The sequence below is a fragment of the Hydra vulgaris genome, chromosome 15 (assembly GCF_038396675.1).
Source record: "Hydra vulgaris chromosome 15, alternate assembly HydraT2T_AEP".
NCBI lineage: Eukaryota > Metazoa > Cnidaria > Hydrozoa > Anthoathecata > Hydridae > Hydra > Hydra vulgaris.
The window spans coordinates 28,891,103-28,912,288 of record NC_088934.1 but is presented as its reverse complement, the minus strand read 5'-3'; the positions used below and the strand labels follow the sequence as shown (position 1 = coordinate 28,912,288).

Here is a 21,186-nt window from a genome sequence, read left to right as displayed (position 1 = left end):
AAATGCTGCACTTAACGAAAATGCAAATAAATGCTGCACTTTTTTAAAACTCCTTTTAGCACTTCTACTTGTTATCTTTTATTTTAAATTGAATTAATTTAAATTTTTAAATTAAATGGTATAAAAATTTCATACAAAATTCATTTAAATTACATTCAAAATAAATCATAGAAAAAAATTATTCACAAAGGACAATAAAGGACAAGGGTAAAAGAGGGCGGGAGGGGTCATCAGAAAAGGACGTCATGTTATAAAATTTTTTAATTTTAGTTTCAATAACATGGAAAACTATGTAAACATGTGTTTTTATGAAGTCAACGTAAGGGAACGAAATATTTATATTTATCTTAATTAAAGAAAGAAAATTCGTGTTAATATTGGTTTAAATTTTATTTTCCTATATATTTTATATATATTGAAATATTACAATTAACTATTTACGTGTACGTAAAGGAATTGGTTTCCCTACTATTGAAGTAGAACAATCTGAGCTATTGCGCGACATCATTCAACTTGCTGAAAACGAATCTTGTCCCACGATAAGAGGCAATCTGAAGTGTGTAGCGTGAGAGTACAACTTTTTGTAATAAAAAATTTTGTTGGACTATAATATAGCCTAAATACAATTTTTTAGCCTATAAACTTATTCACTTATAATTTTTTAATTATTTTATAAAGAGCCTTAAATCATTGGATGAGTTTGGTGTTGAGCTCAAAAAGAGAAGCTATCATCTTTTTCAGAAGTGCTTTATACACTCGGAGCGAAACGGAGCAAATTGTTTGAAGGAAAGAGACACGTCCCTACGGTTCCGATCAAGTTGATGCGATTCCAAAACGATCTTCATTTAAGTCACGTGGATGATCCGTTTTGTACAGCAACTATAAGGAATGTGGAAGAAGTTTGCTCTTTTTTAAGGATGTGTGTTTTAAAAGTCAAGACAATAAAGCTCGGATCCCAATTGGAATCACCAATGCTTACAAACAAGCTTCTACATTAATGCATGTCAAGTTTCTCTTCCTAATCATGTTTGGATCATTGCCGCAAAGCACAAGCTCATCCAATCTCTCTACACAGGCATTAAAATTTAACCAGATGGGCTTGGAAAGTCTAACGCGTTTTTCTATTTTGGTCCAACTTATATTGCTGTTCGATCTGGAAACATTCATCATCGATATGCCACAGGTTGGAGATTGAACAATTTTTAACTCTGCCAATGTTCGATTCATTACAATAGACCCTTTGACCAAGTTGGTTAAGCCAGTGGTTATATTCATTGTTGATTTAGCGGGATTGATTCTCTCTCATGACCATTATGAAACTCATCTAGACTATCAAGGAACTCAAGTTTATTTTTAATATCAACTCTCTGTTTTAATATCAAAATACTACAATGGTCGTCATTACTTATTGATGATCAGGAATACACGTCATTGAATGTATTAGAAAACCCTTATTTCATCTAATATCATCTTTATTTGAACACAGTACTTTTTCTGATATGTTAAAAGTTGCTAAAGTCAATCCTGTTTATAAAAATGGAAATTGTAATAACATGTCTAACTACCATCCAATTTCCCTCCTACCAGTGCTCTCTAACGTTTTATGAAAAAGTAATACACAATCGAATTTATAATTGCTTGAAGTTAAACAAACTTTATTATGAAAATCAATTTGGTTTTCATAAAAGTTTTTCAACAGAGCATGCTATCATTGAACTTACTAATAAAATATTTCAATTTTTGATAAAAGAGATCATGTACTAAGAGTATTTATAGACCTTTCAAAGGCATTTGATACAGTTGACCATCTTACTATCAAAATTAAAACATTATGGTATTAAAGGACTAATGTATAACTGGGTAAAAACTATCTGAGTAACAGTAAACAGTTTGTTATAAGCAAAGAGTCAAATGTTCTTGATATTGATTGTGGGGTTTCTCAAGGCTCAATTAGGACCGTTATTATTTTTGATTTACATCAATGATATGCGGAAAGCATCACCTATAGTATCTTCAATAATGTATGCTGATGACACAACTTTGTTTTATAATCATTGTAATTTAAAATTGATGTTTGGATTAATGAATGCTGAACTGGAAAACTTTAATTCATGGTTTAGAACAAATAAGCAATCCTTAAACTGTGAAAAGACTAACTACATTTTATTTCATAAAACAGGTCAATCAATGTCTCTACCGTTAAAAGTTCCAGAGTTGCTCATTAACAGCATTACAATAAAACGGGAAAAATATGCAAAGTTTCTTGGTGTTCAAATTGATGAAAATTTATCATGAAGAAATAATATTAGACACATTAAATCAAAAATATCATCTGTAATAGGTATTTTATATAAATGTTGCCCGTTTCTTGATTTCTGTTCAAGGAAAAAACTTTACTTTAGCCTGATTCGTAGTCATCTCACATATGCTAATATAGTGTGGGCTAATACACACAAAACAAAATTAATCAAACTTGCAAAACCATGCGTGTAAAGCAATTCATTATCTAAGTAAAATGGACAATCCTTCTAATACGATGACAAATGTGGAAGTCTGAAACTTGGAAAAACTTAAGTTATATCAGATTCTTATTTCTGTGATCAAATATAAATATAATATACTACCAAATTCTTTTTTAGACATATTTACGTCATCATTTTCTCAAAGTTATAACCTGCGATCAATAACTATTATATTAAAAAACCTAAAACCTGGGGTTCTGAATTTTCAATTATGTCACAAGGCATGATGATGGAAAACATAGAAAAATATGGAAAATCAAAAATTTAAAAGACTTGAATGGAATACCGTCATTTAAACGGCAAGCTCAGCTGCATATTCTTAGTTGGTAAAAATGATTGCAATAAAAAATATAAAAGTAAAAAAAAAATTTAAAAATATCAAATAAAAATCAAATATAATTCAAATAAAAAAATATATAATAGCAGTAATTACAAAGCTGATTACAAAAATTTATTTCTAAATTCACTTAAATTAACTTTTTACATAGACGCCAAATGGCGCTGGAGTTTTATACCCAAATATGCTAAATCTTCTTTGATTTCCTTTTTTTAAGCTTTAAATATATATAATAGTTATTATACCAAAATTTATATTAAAGTTTGCATCAATATTATATTAATGTATTTTATGAGTCTGATACATAATAATTTTGTGTATATATATTTTCTTTTTTTCACGATAATAAATGTATATTTTATATGGTTTAGCTGGAGAAGAAAAAAATAAATAATTAAATAAAAAATGGTTAGCCTCTCATGTGCACACCAGCCAATATTTCACGTAAATTGTGAAATGTGAGAACCCCGGATGTTGTTCTTTGAAAAGGAGCTCTTATTTTCATGTTATTCCCAGTCAATTTCTGCCTCCACCTATTCCAATCCGCCAGTCAGATGCTTGAAAACATTTTAGATAGCGTTTTAGATATCACCAGCAACAATTATTTTCCTTCTGTATTTTTTCTGATCGTCTCCAATAATTAGAGCACCATTCCTCGATTATTGAAATCATTCAAACTTCCTCCTTACGATCGGTTTTGTCCTTCTGTGCAAACAAGTTTATCCCGGAAATCTTTAAGAATTGTAACTTGTACTTTGCCTTCCAAGTCATGTTAAAAAAGCATGTCAGCATTGCTCCTTCCATTTTTATTAACCAAATGGCTATTTGCAATAGAATATTAAATACCCTTTTGCGAGTTAGACCTGTTTGCGTTGCCGCCAAATGCAAAAGAGAGTTAATGGCCGTAATTGCGGTCGAAGAGAACGCCGTTTTTCCTAAATGACTCGATGTGGACAAAATTGAAACAGAGGGTCTTAATATTCCAAATGATGCAACTATTTCAGTCGAATCGAACTGCCCTATTCCAATCTTATCAATTGACAATTATTTAAAAAATCCTTGGAGGGACGAATAGTGAGGCTAGTTCCCATGACCCACTTTGATTAAATTTAATATATAGAATATGAGTAATACAACATAATTCTTTTTTTCAGGGAGGCTTACAAGAACAAACGACTGAAACAAACGTGGAAACACCCAATAAGCTGCTGAATGATATGAAAACATAGAAAAATGTAACTCATGTAAAAAGTTTCAACAAAAGTGCTTAAATTAAGAGCGAATTTTGTTTTAAAAGAGAGAGAGGGTTAGGGTCCCAAATTATTGACATCCTTTTTAAGGGGGAATAGAAAAAAAGGACAACCAGTGACAAAGGAAGTGGGGAGGGATCGTAATCAAAATAAAAAATATGGGGAATAGTAATCAAAATAAAAAATAATAATAATAGTATTTCAAATGAATTAGTTTTAAAATGAGTTATGAAAAAATTTAAAAATTTAAAAAAAAAAAGATTTATCGAATAAACTTAATAAAAAATATATTTATAAATTATTTTAATGTTTAGATATTAGATATATTTGTTAAATATTTTTTCAAAAAAAAATTTATTTTTTTGAAATTATATCTAACAAATATATTAACAAATTTTTAATTTATTTTATCTTAAAAAAAGTTTTTTAAGATAAAATAAATTTTTGAAATTTGACTTTTTCATCAAATGTTTTCGTATTTGTTAATTAAAAATACAAATTCAATCAATTATTTATTTATTAAATACTGGTGATGTAAATTTTACTGGTAAATTTTACAATTTTCCGGTAAACTTTACCTTCGCAACACTACTGAATAATTGCAGTAAGAGAACCTCTTACTGCAATAAAAGCGTTACCTACGCAAGTTAAATGTTGTGAGAAACTTTAGCGGAGGTAAACTAAGATTTTATTTGATCTTTTGAAGGCTGCGAGAAGGTAATAAACAAAGATTTTCTTTGATTCTTCTTCTTGAAGCGAGAAATGAATAAATAGAAAATGTCTACTCATTCAGTAGATGATTGTAAAAATGGTTAATATAGACTTATGAAACAGAACTTCGTGAATTATATTGAGAAAAAAGAGATAAATTAAACTCTAATTTCACCATCTAGTTTTAATTTTTTCCTGTATTTGTTTAAGCTAACCCTAAGTTGCACTTCAGTTTTAATATTTACGGATACTCTATCTTCCCAAGCTACTATTGCCTTATAGAAAAAGTATAATAAAAATTCTACTAATAAACTAATACAATAGTTATATCCGAGTTTTCAATATTTCTATTTTTCGTAATTTTTTCAATATTTCTAAGTGTAGTATCAGTACCAATTTTTGTTTAATTATTTAATTTATGAATTTAAGCCATATTTTTGTTTAATAACTTTAAGCTATATTTTTGTTTAATAATTTTAAGCTATATTTTTGTTTAATAATTTTAAGCTATATTTTTGTTTAATAGTTTTAAGCTATATTTTTGTTTAATAATTTTAAGCTATATTTTTGTTTATTAATTCGAGTTATGTATTTAAGCTATATTTATTTCACACATTTAAAGAATTATTATGCTTTATTTTAATCTTTTTAATATATGAAAAAAGATAGCAGTAAAGTTGATAAATAAATTTAAAAAAAAATATTTTATTTATCTATATACTAATGCTTTGTAATCAACTTCATGAGATTTTTTTCTTAAGCCTAAAAATACTTTTAGAACTTCAAGAACTTTAGAACTTTTAGAAGATTTTCAAATCCTGTAAATTCATTTGATTTAAAAAAGCTGTATCTTCAATATCCATATCTGACTATTATCTTGAAAATTCTCTTTAGCTTTATTCAATTTAGTTTTTTTACCTCTGCTAGATTTGCGCATTCAACTAATATGCTACGCAACCTTAAATTGTAATCAGAGAAGCATTGTTTAGATGCTAATTTTTTTTAAAACTGTTGTTTCGTTACCATAAAATATGTATTTATATCAAATAAGGAATTGAATTTTAAAATGTATTTTACTTACGTAAATCTTCATGGCCATGTGATAGTTCAATTCTAAATCTGTCATCGTTTTTAAACAAGTTGGTTTTAATACATAAATCACTAAACTGGCTTGAACTATTCATTTTATTTTTGTCATCAGGCATTACATTGCACTCAGCAGAGGTATTCTTTGCAACTATGTTGTTTAACATTTTCATTGTAGAGTTACTGACACTACCAATATGCTTGTTTTTTGTACTGTCATTGTTTTCTTTGTTACTTTTACCAAACTTTTTACCAATGCCTTTTTTTAAGTTAAGATTTAAGGCTGTTTGCATTTCGTTTGTTTCATTTTTTTTAGAGTCAGTAACAAGGCTGCTGATCAACTTTTTTGAATATTTTGTAGAGTTTGTAACGAAGTTATTTTTTTCTTTGGTTTTATTTATTTTTAAATTGCCTGTATTCATTGTTTCGTTTATTATTGAGTGATTTAGTAAGTTGAAAGTTTTATTAATGGATGGATGGATTGGTATTGAAGTTGTTAAACTACTATTTTGATTCCAGCCTAAAAAACATCTTTTAAATATTTGAAGTTGAACTAACTTAATATTGAACTTAAATCACTTTTGACAAAAATTTCATTAAAATTACATTAAAAAAATAAATAAGTGTTGTTATTTGAACAAATAAAATATTTTTAAAAAAAAGACTCATTATTGACACTAAAAGAAAATATATGAAATCGAGAAAATTGGTTTCTCAAAACAAGTTAAACTTTTTTTTATAAAAGATGGATGTGGTTGGCAATAGATGTGGGCAATTGTGTTTGAAAATATGATTGTACCTGACTATATTGGTGGTTGAGGTTATTTAAAGAAAATTGTAAAATATAAATTTTGTTTAAATAGTTGTAAAATTTTGTGTTAAATCAAATAATTATAGACAAAATTACACAAGATACAAAAATATAACGTACTATGAAACATTAAAAAAAAAAAAATTGCTAAATATTTTTATGTTTGAATCATTAAAATTTATTCATAAAAGTTTAGTTTAAGCAAAAAAGTTTTAATTAAATGTCACTACTTTTTAGATTGATTTCAGTAGGATGCGCTGTCCGGGGGACGTCTGTGAGACGTCCGTTGGACATCGCCCAGACGACTCGTGCCCAATGGGATGTTGCTATTTAAAGATGTTCACCTTGTATTAGAGGTTTTTAAGAATTTTAAAAAGCGCTATAATATTTGGTTAACTTGAAATATTAGTTAAACACAAAAAATTATCTAAATTTAAAACGTAGTACGCTAGTTAGTACGTAAAATCTTTTGTTTGTTTTTTGCGATTCTTTTATGAAGTTGAAGCAATTAAAATTTTTGTATACAATAATCCAGAAACATAAAAGTGATTAAAATTTTGGTTATGCTTTGATATACCAAATCTTTCTGAAGTAAAGATAAAGTTAAAAAGCAACAAAAAAGAGTACAATTTTATCTAGTTTTTTTTTTTTTTATCATTAAGCAAATTGAGCAAATAAGTTGAAGAGAAAAATTTTTTATTAATAGTTAAAAATAATATAATTTATCAATATTATTTAAATTTTTTCTCCTATTTTCCAAAATTTCTTTTTTCAAATATATAACATAAATTCACTATGACAAATTATTATTTGGGATCTGGGGTACTGGGATACCGGTATTTAGAACAATCTAGAGTTGCCGTATTTTAAGTCAAATACCGTTATTTCGATACTAGAAATAATTTAACCATTCGAGATAACTTCACCATTCAAAATAAAATTAGCCAATCTAATGTGATGTAATTTTACCAATATAATATTTTTTATGGTTTTTTGCTATGAAAAAATATTTGCATTATTATTTCTTGATGCGAAAAAAAAAGCAATTTAGTATTTTATGAAAAGTTTAAAAGTTGATCTTATAAATCAAAACAGAATTCATTGTACAAGATTAAATTGTGTTTATATGATATAGGTTACTTTTTACTTTTGCTTTTTACTTGGTTATGATATAGGTTACTTTTATATGATATAGGTTACTTTTATATGATATAGGTTACTTTTATATGATATAGGTTACTTTTATATGATATAGGTTACTTTTATATGATATAGGTTACTTTTATATGATATAGGTTACTTTTATATGATATAGGTTACTTTTACGTGCTATATTAGTTAAATTAAAAAATTTTTATATAAAATTCCAAACGGTAAGTAAAATATATTCGTTTTAATCAGAGTATAAATTATATACTTTATTATAGTGTTTCGAACTTTTAGAATATTTGTATTTTACACGGATATAAATATTTAAGAGTTTGAGGTAAAAATGATAAAAGTTCACCATGGTTTCATTTTCTAAGAGAAAAAGCATGACAGAATGCTAAATACAAATTGTGTAAGAGAATAATAAAAACATATGGAGGTTCTACAAGCGGTCTTCATACCCATTTTAAAACAATTCATGAAATTAATTTATTAAAAATAGATGAAGGTAGCACCACTGTTTTAGATTCTTCAGAGTTTGTACAGAAATCAAAACCTTCTGTAACTATAAACAACTTTATTAAAATTGATTAAATAGGATGACTCATTGCCAGCTATTTTAGTTAGTTTTACTGCGTGTGATGACTGCATGTGATGTGTTTATTTTATTTTTTTTTAGTAATTATTTTAGGTGCCCCAAGAAGTCTCTACGTTCTTCAATGTTTATCATTTAAAATTTTCAGCACGTCATATGATATCAGAAAAGGCTAAACAGCCAGAGACTTTTCTAATAGAAACAGTCAGAGACTTTTCTAATAGAAACAGTCAGAGACTTTTCTAATAGAAACAGAGACTTTTCTAACATACTAAAGAATCACAAAACAATTTACAAAATGAATTAGTGTAAAAACTTTTTCCTAATAAAGCTACGAGAAGTTACGAGAAGTTACGAGAGAAATACGAGACCAAGTAATTAAAGAATTATCGTGCAGAAAAACACACCCAGATTTGAAAGAGAGAAGAATTCCACAAATGATGACGAATTAATTGATTACGAAAATAAAAATGGTTTACTCATAATCTCCACTGAAAATGATGACAATAATTCTAGGACATCAACAAATGTTACCATTACTTAATAAAATTCCTGGTCAAAATTTTTCAAACTTCGCCTACAAAAAGTGATAAAATACTACAAAAATATAAGAAAGAAGAGTTCGGGAAAAAAATTGTCTCTGGTTTTAGACTCAAAAACACGATGGAATAGTTTGGTGTCTATGATAGTTTCATCAAACTAAAAAATTGTATCAAAAAGAGTCTAATAGATTTAAAATCAACTGTTTTGTTTTCAGATGCCGAGTTTGAAATGTTGTTGGATATCTTTTCAGTTTTACTTCCCATTAAGCTTACAGTTAAAGCAATTTAAATAAGAATTATTATTGAATAAGAATATTTGGCATAAGAAGCAAATACTTGACTTTATTATATAATTGAAGATTATTCTCTCATCAATCGATGTTTTCTGTGGTCTTATATCAACAACCAACTGCAGAAATAATACAACCTTAAAATTTTATGTTTTCCTCCTTTTTTTATAATTAATATAAAACTAACATTTTACTAAATTTTTGTTTTTTTATTATATATTAATTTATTAAATTAAGTTTTTTTTAATTGTCAAACCATTTTTTAATTAAATTATTTATTCATTCGTATTATTATAGAAAAAATAATAATACCGGAATCTCAGGATTACAAATTTTCAACACCGAAATACAGGTATTGGATTTTTGGTCCGGTATTTCTAACCTAGGAATAAGAGCATGCTGTACCTCAGATATCAGCCGTAAAGAACAAATATCTCTTAGCCTCAATTATGTTAAAATTAATTCTCTGTGTTGAATCAAAAACTAAAATCTTTAACACTGAACATTAACAGCATCCAAGCAGGCTATTAAAATTGTACTAACATAAAAGAAAAAGGTTTTAGGGGTTCAAGCTAGACTTCTAAATGAAAAATCGGATCGTACTTCACAAATATGTGAAAGAACTTACTGTGAAGTTACTTAGTGATAACAGGTGGGAATGTTGGATTCAAAGCATTAAATTAGTAAGATTGCAAATAGGTGAACTTTACGAAGCTTAACTTACGATTTTCGAAATATTAGAATACTCTGAAGATCCACAAGTCACAAGTGAAGTACTTGGAAACTTAATGAGAGGTTTTTACAGTATGATTTTTTCAAGTAAACTTTGTAAATAAGAAACTTCAAAGTAAGTTAATAGACTTATCAACAGCTCTTTGCTCATTTAAAAACTTTTAAGTTAGTTGACCAAATATAGAAACACTGCATGCAAGTACATTTTAGTTAACGGAAAAATTTCCGCAGAAGACTTAGAAATATCTTCAGAATTTCAAAATAAAAGACTCCTGAAAAGAAAGAAACATTTCAGTTACGAAGGCAATGGTGAACATATATTAGATCCTTTAAATGCATTCAGTTTATCTTTTTTTAATTTTCAGAAGTTTTAAGTTTTAACACTTTTTGATAAAGCTAAACAATCATAGGAAGATTATTTTGAACAATTAATAAATACGATAATTTAATTAGGCTTTAAGAAAGGTTTCAAAAAATCAAAAAAAAAAAAAAAAAGAACTAAAGAAACATGCAACAGATTTAGAAATTGCTCTGACAGATTCTAAGATTCAACTTGATACATATAATCATGCTGCGAAGCTTGAAGAAGACTTAGAAGGTATAATTCTGAGATTACCAATGACTCAAGCTAGATTAAACAGTTTAGCGATCATGGTAATTAAGAGGTAATTTAAGCTAGACAGTTGGATTTGCAAACTATTTTTACGAGATTTTTCAGAGCAAAAATTTGAAACTAAAAAAAATTTTCAGTTGAGCTCATTCTTTAACATATACTTTTGTGGCAAAAATATTAAGTTAGTTAGTTAGTAAGTTTTGCTGTAACTAGTTTGAGTAAAGTATAGCCTTTAAGTATGCCTTTAAGGAGACTGTGACAGCCTAATCGATTGATTGTTGTTTGTCCAACAGTCGAATCTTGATTTAAAGGACTTTACTGAGGACGATTCCAAAAGTTCCGATATTGAGTTCCATAGTTTTGCAAATCTGTTGTAAAAAAAATTGTCCTAATAGCTTTTTCGTAATTTGACTGTACTAACTTTATGTTGTTTTCTGTTATTTTGATTTCATATACCTGGATCGAATCTTCCCTTTCATGCCGTTCAGTCAGAGTTGTCAATTCTAGAACATTCAAACGCTTTACATAAAATAACCATTGATTTGATTTAACCAGTTTGGTGTTTCAATGCTGCACTTTCAATTCTTTACAGTCCTTTTTTAACTATGGATACCAAACTGGAAATGAAAACTCTAGAAGAGGATGGATAAAAGTCACATAAAGTAATTTTTGTATTTGTCAATCCAATATGGCAAAAACTTTCTTTACACGACCCAACTTTTTACTTGCATTACTTGTTGCAGAAATCACTTAATCCTTCCACTTGAGACTTTTCGAAAAAGCCACTCCTAAATCTTTTGTACTTTATGATTCAGGTAATTTTGTATCATTAATATAGAGAAAATTCTTTTTGTTGTTTACTCCATTGTGCATTATAACACATTTTTGGACATTAAATCTTAAAAGCCAGTCTTTCCGTCCGTTTGAATTCTGTGTTTAAATCTTTCTGACTTGAGGTACAATGAGATTACATTGGATAGAATTTTGGTATCATCAACTGATAATTTGAGTATATTGACTACTTGTCTAGTAGATCATTAATTATATATAATAGAATAAACATCAAGGGTCCAATAACAGAGCTCTGTGGCAAACCACTAAAAATTTAAAGTCGCGCAGAAACAATTTCACCAAGAGCGATTCTTTGTCTTCTATTTCTTTAAAAGCTTTCTATCTATTTTAGAACTAAACCCTGAATACCATACGTACCCATGTCGTTGGGCTGTCAATAAATTGTTGTTGTAAAGACACGTTTCATTTTTTTTTCTTATAATAGATTCTAATATTTTACAGGAAACAGATGTTAATGCGACAAAGCGATAGTTGCTAGAAAAAGTTTTGTCGCCATTTTATAGATTGGTGTTATGTTTGAAGACTTGAAATGAATTGGGAGTTGACTGATCCTTAGTGATTAAGTAATTAAATTCCACTGATGCCATATCGAAATTGTATATATATAGCGATTTTGTTTCAAGATTTGCATTAATTCTTTTTTTTTTTGTTGCAGCGTTAAACAACTTTTTTTTGGTCTCAGTTAGATTTGGGCTAATGTAAATCTCTTTATGATCGTTACTGTTTATTAATTTTTTTTTCTGCTAAAAGTGGATTTCTAGTGGATGGTTTATTCGGCTCCACTAATATTGGCCGGGCTTTGTCTTGACTTTTGATCCAAATCTTTTAGTATAAACTGGTTTAATTACTGATTTGTCAATAAAATCAAAAATAATTGCTATCATTTTTTTTTATCTTAAAATCTCCTTTTAACACTTTTTTTTAACCAACAGAATGGTGACATTATTGAGACTATATATTTGAAAACAAACACGATTTTTACTCTCATGAATTGATATTCACTCCACCCTCTTCTTTAGGTTTTTATTCGAGGGCCCCGCTAACTTAAACAAAAGTAAATTCTGTGTTAACTTTTACAATAAGCGATTAATAACTTTTATAATATTGCATTTATAATGCGACAACGGGTATAATCAATATTTTTGTGGCGTTTAAACTTTGTGTATGTTACATTAAAAATATCTATATTTATATATAAAAAACAAAATAACATTCAGTTATATTTGTAATGCATTGAATTTATGGTTTATTTGCCTTCATTTCAGATACGTTACCGTTAATTCTAAATAAAATCAATATAGACATTGTCAAGTTCAATTCTTTTAATCCTTGAAGTTGCCAAGTTCAATCTTATCGATCCTTGAAGACATAATTCTTGAAGTCATCAGTCAGTTGAAATTCTAGTATCAACAATGTAATTGTTACTACCTTTTATTTATTTTACTGTCTCAAAAATTGTTTCTTGAGCAACTGTAGCAACAGCTTAAGTGATAGCTTATACAGAACCGTTGTAATTTTTTTTGTTCATGGCAGGGGCATTTTTAAGAAAGATAGGAGTGAAGGGGTCAGATAATCAGTATTTGATACATTTTAGTAGGTAGATTTTTTAGCTTTGAGGACTTTTTTTAGAAAACAGACGTCCATTTTAAGGGTTCTTCCACTTCATATTATTCTCAGAAACGCATATGTTCATGGTATTTCAGAGGTCCATTAATATGGAAAAGCCTTTTTTTTTTTTAGCTCAAAGATGTAAAAAAGTGTTTTAAGTCTTAAATATACCCATACTCAGTTGGTCTCATGATGCACACAATACAATGACAAATATTGTATGCGCGATTACAAATATATATGAATTTTGTTGGGTATTCCTTCTCAATTTTATGGCGTATTTTTCCAACAATTTTATGGGGTACTTCCCACTCAATTTATATTCTGAGAATAGACAAGAATCCAACTAACAAATCAAAAAGTTAAACTTTTCTTTTAGCTTAGAATTGGTGGATAGAAGTGATTAGGAATAAGTGGATAGATGTGAGACGCTTTTTATATTTACCACGTGACCAATTTAATTTACCGGTATTTTCGGTAAAATAAATGTATAAACTTTCTGAAAATTTTACGCAATATATATTCAAGTAAAAAGCTTTAAAAAACTTTAAATAAACTGAAAAAGTTTAATCTTAAATGAAAAGTTAGAGATGACTTTCAAAAACAATACTTTGTCGTTATTAAATAAAAAGTTAGTAAATAAATGTATTTGGCGAACAACAAATGATTATAAAAAACAAATTGCAACTTAAGGTCTATTTTTCATTTTTTATTTTTAAATATTGTTTGAAAATATATCTCAGATTGAGTCAAATTTTTTAAATTTTTTAAATTATTCTTTTCCTGTCATGTCATGTTTGATAAGTCAACCCAAGCAGACTTATCAAAAAAACGCACACGAATTGCCTCTTATAAATAAGAGCCGTTCCGGGGAGTTCTATAGGTGTAACAAAAAATTCATATACCGTATAAATGATGTCGTATGAATGATGTCGCATCATATATGATAAAAACACCATAATAACTAAATTATTAAGTGAAATAAGTTGGGTCAGATATTTTGATAAATTAAAGGGTAAATTTTGGTTAAGTGATTTGTAAATAAAACAGAAACAAAAAACCTAAGGCAGCTTATAATTCATGATATGTGAGATTTTTTAAATATCTTTTTATATGCACCTATAAAAAGATTTAATAATGCAGATGTAATAACAACATTTTAAACAACATCTAGTAACCAACATGTTTCTCAAAAAATTGTTGATAGCCCAACTTAAAAAAGACCATACAATATGCATAAAAATAGAAAAGATAAGAAAGGAGAACTTTTTATTCTTATTCTAAAGATTTATAGCCTTTTTTTTTCAATCCAAAGAGTTCAACTTCCTCTCTTTCACTACATCTTTTTCTCTTTCTCCCCTTCTTGAAAAATTGTTATTTAAAAAAAAATATTACATATGATAAATAAATATATAGATTTGCATTTGTTGATAAAGTATATGAATGAACTTTATAGGATGATATAACAAATATTCGTATAAATTAGCAAACTTCGTATAAAGAATAAATGTCATTCCAAAAAGTTTGAAGCAAGTTAATATAAAAAAGCCTAAAATTGTCTGAAAGTCGGTGACTGTGTGAACGTTTGTGTATGAGCTAAAATAAAGAAAAAGAGCATACCCTTCATCAAAACATTTTGAATCAAGATAGTTGATGAGTTATTTTCCAAACTTTTCATGTTTCTCAAGCTCTTTAAATCAGCCGTAAACTGTAGATCATCATGAGATATAGAACAGTTTAAAAAAAGGTTTTTCAATGGCTGGCTTATAGAATTTTGTTTTATTAAAACATTATTTTCTGATACACCGTCAGTAACACTATGGTTCTTTGTCAAATGTGTACTTGTAAAAAAAAAATTTTTGTTTTCACACTTTTTTTTTTTTGAATAGTTTTTATTAATAGAGTTTATTAGACCAAGCAATTTTTGATTTTTTGTTGTGGCTTGTTTTAATTTCGAGGCAAAAGTGTCAGCCAGCGAAACAGCTACATCATTTTTTACATAATCAGACGAATTTTTAGCATATGAATTTGTCTGATTAAATACCTGCAATAACAAAAGTTTATCTTCCAGAGAAAGAACATTTACATTTGAAAGATTTGAAGTGATATAGTCTTCAAATGAATACAAATTGTTTTCTGTTTTAGATGAACTTGTATGGGTTATTGGAAAATTTTGTATAGCAGACTGAACATTTTTTGTTAATTCTTTTGATATTGCGTCATAACTTGGTTTGCGTTTTTCAATTGAAATATGTACATTTGTACTATGATTGCGTTTTTTGTATTCCTTTGTAGCTTCATGAAGATACTTATATCTAGCTCTGAAAATTCGATCATTATTAAACTGTTTATTTCGAAATGTCAAACTGTTTCTTTTTTTAGTATTTTGAAAATTTAGGTCATCAAAATTAACATTTTCTTTATACTCACTTTCTGAATAACTTGTCACGGGCAAGTTAGTTGAGCTATGTTTAAACTCCTTTAGCCTTTTTATATCACCCGCTAGATTGCTTCCAATTTGAACATGCATATGGTCCGCGTTTTTTAAAATCCTTTCTAAACTACTTTTAAATGGAACATGCTTTTGGTTTGGTTGAAGAGGAACAACGGGCTTGCTTTTTTTAAACCAATCATATATTGGTTGAAAAAGTTTTTGATTATCAAAGTGATTAATGATGCCTTTACTAGGATGAAATGTTCGATTTAAAACTTTTGGGTCAACATTTTTGAGATTATAAAAAGGATGTAATAAGTTTGACATAAAAAAATTTGGTTTCAAATTTTTTCTACGTCGTTCGAAAAAAGTGGGATTAAAAGATTTGTATTTCATGCTTAAAAAACTTTCTTGTTTTAGAGGAGCTTGAACGTTTAGACGAAAGCCGCTTTTTTTTAAAAATTTTTCATGCTGGTCTTTAATCATGCTATTTGTAAAATTGGTTATTCGTGCTAATAAAGGATATTCACCTCGTTTTAGAAGGTTATTCTTTAAGTTTACTGGATCGTTCTTTATTATAATTTTTGAATCGAAAGTTGGTTTGTTTGTACCTAAGCTTTGTTGATTGGTTGATGTGAAACCATGTATTCCATTTTCAAGATGCTTCCAAACCTTTTTATGATTATCTACAACGTTGACGACGTTCCAAACCTTTTTATTTACAACGTTGAAATCAATGTTTGATGATATTGGTTGTTGAAATATCTTTTGACGATTTTTATCCAAGATGTTGTTGCTTGTAAATGTGCTAGGAAAGTTAGTTAGTTTATCTTTTATTAAGTTTCTTGAAATTAAGTTGTTAGTTGTTATTTTATTGTTAACGATATTTTTGTTGTTGTTTTTATTGTCAGCGTAGTAAACATGTGCATTGTTTTTCGCGAGATTTATTTGCGTAAAGTCATTTTTACCGAAATTTACCTGTGCTAAGTCATTTTTACCGAGAATCATCTGGGTTAAGTCGTTTTTACCATTTATTGCATTATTAATATAGTTGTGGTTGTTTCTTTTTTCTCCAATAACGTCATTTTTTTGGTTATACATTAAATTATTTGTATCCATATTATATATGTCAAAATTTGTCAAGTGTTTGTTTAACATTAGATTATTTGAACCAGCTGAATTAATTAAGTTTGGATAGTGAAAATATTTTAGATTATTAAAAGCCTTTTGTAAGTTATAGTCTTGAATAGCGTTTCCTTTTAAATTAAGAAGTTCGGAGTGAAAGAAAGCTTTTTTACCACTCGAAATGTCTGTTTTACCATTGGAAATATCTATTTTACCATTGGAAATATCTGTTTTACCATTGGAAATATCTGTTTTACCATGGGAAATGTCTGTTTTACCACGGGAAATGTCTGTTTTACCACGGGAAGTATCTGTTTTATCACGGGAAAAGTCTGTTTTACCACGGGAAATATCTGTTTTATCACGGGAAATGTCTGTTTTACCACGGGAAATATCTGTTTTATCACGGGAAATGTCTGTTTTACTACGGGAAATGTCTGTTTTACTTCTGGAAATGTCGGTTTTACTGCTGGAAAAATTGGGTAACGAATATTTATTTACTTTCGAAATATCTTTTGATTTTTGAGGTTTGTTATCTGAATAAAATAAAACAAATACTTTAAAAGTTTATAATTTCATCAAACAAAAATATTTTAAATGTATGCGTTACATAAAAGCTTGCATGATTTGTGAATATATTATGTACACGCTCACGTAAAGAAAACGAATATATTATGTACACGCTCACGTAAAGAAAACGAATCATTTAAAATCTACAATAATCAAATTTTTAAAAATATCTATTCATAGTTAAAAAATAGAGTAATGTTTAAGGTGACTTATATGAGATAAAGGTTTTTACAGGTGTCCTAATATGAGATGAAGTTTTTTACTATTTTTTAGATTTTCAAGCAGTTTCATGTAGTTTTATAAGCAAAAAAATAAATAAAGTTTTCTTTTCAAAAAATTGTTATATTCAAAACATTTTAATGAGTATATTTTTTTTCTTTCTAAAATTATGAAAAAAAGGACAAAAATATTTTTTTAAATTCAACAATGTTCACATTTTCAAGCAGTTTTTTCATAGTTTGGTTTAATACAATCAAGGAGGTATATTAGATTGGAAAGAAACGAAGTTAAAATACGTAATTTCTCAAGGAACAGTCTAAGTAGTAACATAATTTTCTATTAAACACCGCGTAATTATCATATTTAAATTTAACCAATCACATTTCACTTTTAACAAAAGTTAACTGATGATATTGTTTCAAAACGTCTTAAGCAATTGAAGACTTGCAAATAAAAGATGGAAGTTTAAAAAATTTGTAAACAATATTTAAGTTTTAGTTTGTTCTTATTTTTTATGTTGTGCTTTTTGAACGACTAATAATAAATTTCTAGATTAAGATTGAATTAATAAATGTCCAGGTAAGAATTGGTAGTATTTTTGCCGGATTTACAAAAAGGTATTTTATATCTCTATATATAGAATATAGCAATTTGTTTTTAAATCCAGCAAAAACACTAAAAAACAAAAATGAAATCCTGGAGAGATATAAAAAGTTCCTTGCCGAAAAAACTTTCTTTAAGTTTGTGATAAACCTATAGCTAAACGACAAACCAAAAGATAAGGTAGAAGAGGTAGTCTAAAACTTTGATATTTTTACCTAGTATCAAGGTATTCAAAAAACGATTACTTTACGTAGATCATGTTTTTTGTTGTGATTACTACTTGATGGTTGGAACAGTTGTTAAAAACTTATTCAACTTTTTAGAGAGTAATTTTGATTACAGCTTATAAAGGTTACAAACATTTCAAAGTTTTCCTTTTTCAACGCAAAGGCGCCATTTTGACTTGCCGCTGGAATAATTATACAACAAAGGCTGTACAAGATTTTAGGCTTTGTTTTCCCTCCATTCTATCATACCTCCTTGATACAATCGATTCAATTGTTATTTTTAAAAAAATTATATGGTAATTTTCAAATTTGTAATAATTTTTTTTTATTTTAAAACAAAATAGTTAAAGATTTAATTGATATAGTATAAATATTAAAGTATAAATTGAAATATTAAAGCATGATTTAAAATTTTTATTCCCTGACTTGCTTTCTGATGCGTCTTTTTAGATCCAAATTGTCAAAAATATCTCAAAACAAAAAAAACAAAAAAAAAAACCAAATGCTTCAGCTACAGCTAAAATGATTCTCTTTGTTGGATTCAACTTGTATTAGCAACTTGTTATTTTTTCTTCTGTTAAACAGTTGTACTTTCTACTTATCAGATATATTGAATTAATCATCAAATGAAATCATCAAAGATTGGCTTTCTTTTTTAATATTTCTTTTTGATTCTCTCTTTTAATTGCTTTTATTTTCTGAGCTTTATTTTGTTCTTTTAATTTTATTTATTGTAAAACCTTTGTCGAATATTGTCGAATATTGTCGAATAGTATTGTCAAATAGTGTAGTCGAATAGTGTGTTGAATAGTGTATGCATAATGTCTAATAATTTAACAAACTATAGGTGCAACTTCTTTTTGTCAGTTTCAATTCAAGTTGGTTAAAACATCGATAATGCCATTGAAACTATTATTATTGTTATGTACTGAAAGATGTTTCCAAGCTTTTTTATTGTTAGCTAAAAGGTTGTGAAAGTTTTGGACGGTTTTTCCAGGCGGTTTTTTAAGATGCGTACTAATTTACAAATTTTCTCCATTAGTTGCTAGTGAACTGAGTGTCTTTGCTTTAAGGGTAGGTTATAATTTCCAAGCTAATTTTTAAACATTTTGTCATTTTTTTTTTTTTAATTTAGTATTGCTCATACTCAATAGAATATCTTTTATACATGCTATTATACCTAGATACAAAAATAATTACAAATTTTATAAATATTAAATTGTTAAAAAAATCCATTAATTGTAATATTCCTTTTAAAGAATTTTCTCCTTTCAAACTTTGCATGATAATAGTGTTTTAATATAATTGAATAATTAAGTTTTTAAGCTAAAACTTTTTATTTATTAATATCTATGATTCATCATTCATTATTTACAATTGTAATTAATATTAGAACATGTTTTTGTAATTGAAACAAGAAATACACTTTCATATTTAGTTACTAAAAATAGATGGCGGAAATGAATAATTCTTTAAAAAAGAGTGCTAGATAGTGGGAGGAACAAGTGTTAAATAGTGGGAGGAACAAGTGCTAGATAGTGGGAGGAACAAATATTTTTTTTTTAAATTTTTTACTTTTATTTTTAAAGAACAGAATTACAAAAAAAACTGCCTGAAAGCTAATAGCTTATTTTTTGAGACAACTAATGATATGTATATATATGTATATGTATATACATACCCAAATAAATGTATAAATATATATGTATTTATGTATATACATATAAAAAGAGAGTGTGTATACGTGCGTGTGTGTGAGTGAGAGAGAGAAAGAGAGAGAGAGAGTGAGATAGAGAGAGAGAAAGAATAAAGGTTTAAAACAATAAATTACAAAAATACTAATGTATGAGAACTATTTTTAGGAATAACTTTTGATTTGTAAAATATCTGTTCTGCATGTTATTTTTTCAACTCACCAACATGCTTTGAGGTATGCATTGTACTTCGTTTTAAATTATTGCAGTAGTCATTTTTTTTGAGTTTACCAAGAGCAATGTTTTCTGCATAAAACTCTTCAATATTTCCAGGTGGTCTATATAGCCCAGCTACATAAGAACAGGTTTGGTTTCCCTTTTTACTATTAGCTTTAGCTATACCAAATCTTCTTGTATCTTTCCAAATCAGTTGTGTAAAGCTTTCAGCATTGTCAAACTTTGATTTTTTAAAGTCAACTGTCGGCAAGCAAACCTCGTCATACCTGAAGTATATAAACCATGTTTATAGTCTTTAAACCACAACATTTGTTGGAACAATCAGTTTTTTAAATAAGAATAGCATTGTGCAGACTTAATAAATTTATGTGGCTTTTATACACTTGTAATTTAGATCTATTACTAAATAACAAAAAATTCAAAAAATAATTTGAAAAACTGTACATACCACGCTCTTGTTACACGAGCTGCATTTAGGCCTACGTCATAGGTTGCACAAACCTGATAAACATTCTCTCCGGCAGCAACTTCGCCAAATCCGCCGCTTTTTGCTGCATTTTTTACAATAGCCTCAGCTTTGGATACTAGTGTTTTATCTATTTCAAGTGGTTGAGCACGGTGTAGGTTTCGGTAGCGGTTATGAACTGAAAGTGCTTCATTAACAAATGAAGAAAAATTTGAAGAGACACATTCAACTTTAAACAAACACAAACTCAATGATAAAATGAAGTACCTCATATTACTTCTATAATAATTTTATACATTTGAGAAAGTTTTTAAATAAAAAGAAATTTATAACAATAACTCAGATATAATAAATCAAACATTTAAAACTCCAGTCTACTCACATTCCGTGCTTAAGGAAGATGTTTATCACAAATGCAATCAACCGTATAAGAACAGCAAAACCCTTTAATATAGTCGAGTACATAATTAAGTTAGTAAATATTTTTTTTCAGAATAATAGGTGTTACTTTGC

The 21,186-nt window shown here is 27.6% G+C and overlaps 1 protein-coding gene across 2 annotated transcripts in view; it reads right to left on the bottom strand.

Annotated features, from left to right (window-relative positions):
• Positions 1 to 21,098, bottom strand: part of LOC101236063 (fibroin heavy chain) — a 42,159-nt gene extending 21,061 nt beyond the window's left edge. Inside the window, exons 1-4 of one of the 2 annotated variants that reach the window (XM_065820470.1) lie at positions 20,656 to 21,098; positions 20,193 to 20,473; positions 14,719 to 17,193; positions 5,902 to 6,426 (exon numbers count right to left, since the gene is read on the bottom strand). In XM_065820470.1, the coding sequence (XP_065676542.1) occupies positions 5,902 to 6,426; positions 14,719 to 17,193; positions 20,193 to 20,473; positions 20,656 to 20,945 (3,571 nt within the window). In that variant the 5' untranslated portion in view covers positions 20,946 to 21,098. The remainder of the gene's footprint in view (positions 1 to 5,901; positions 6,427 to 14,718; positions 17,194 to 20,192; positions 20,474 to 20,655) is intronic. The other variant, XM_065820471.1, reaches the window with a different exon arrangement.
• Positions 21,099 to 21,186: the final 88 nt, after the last annotated feature.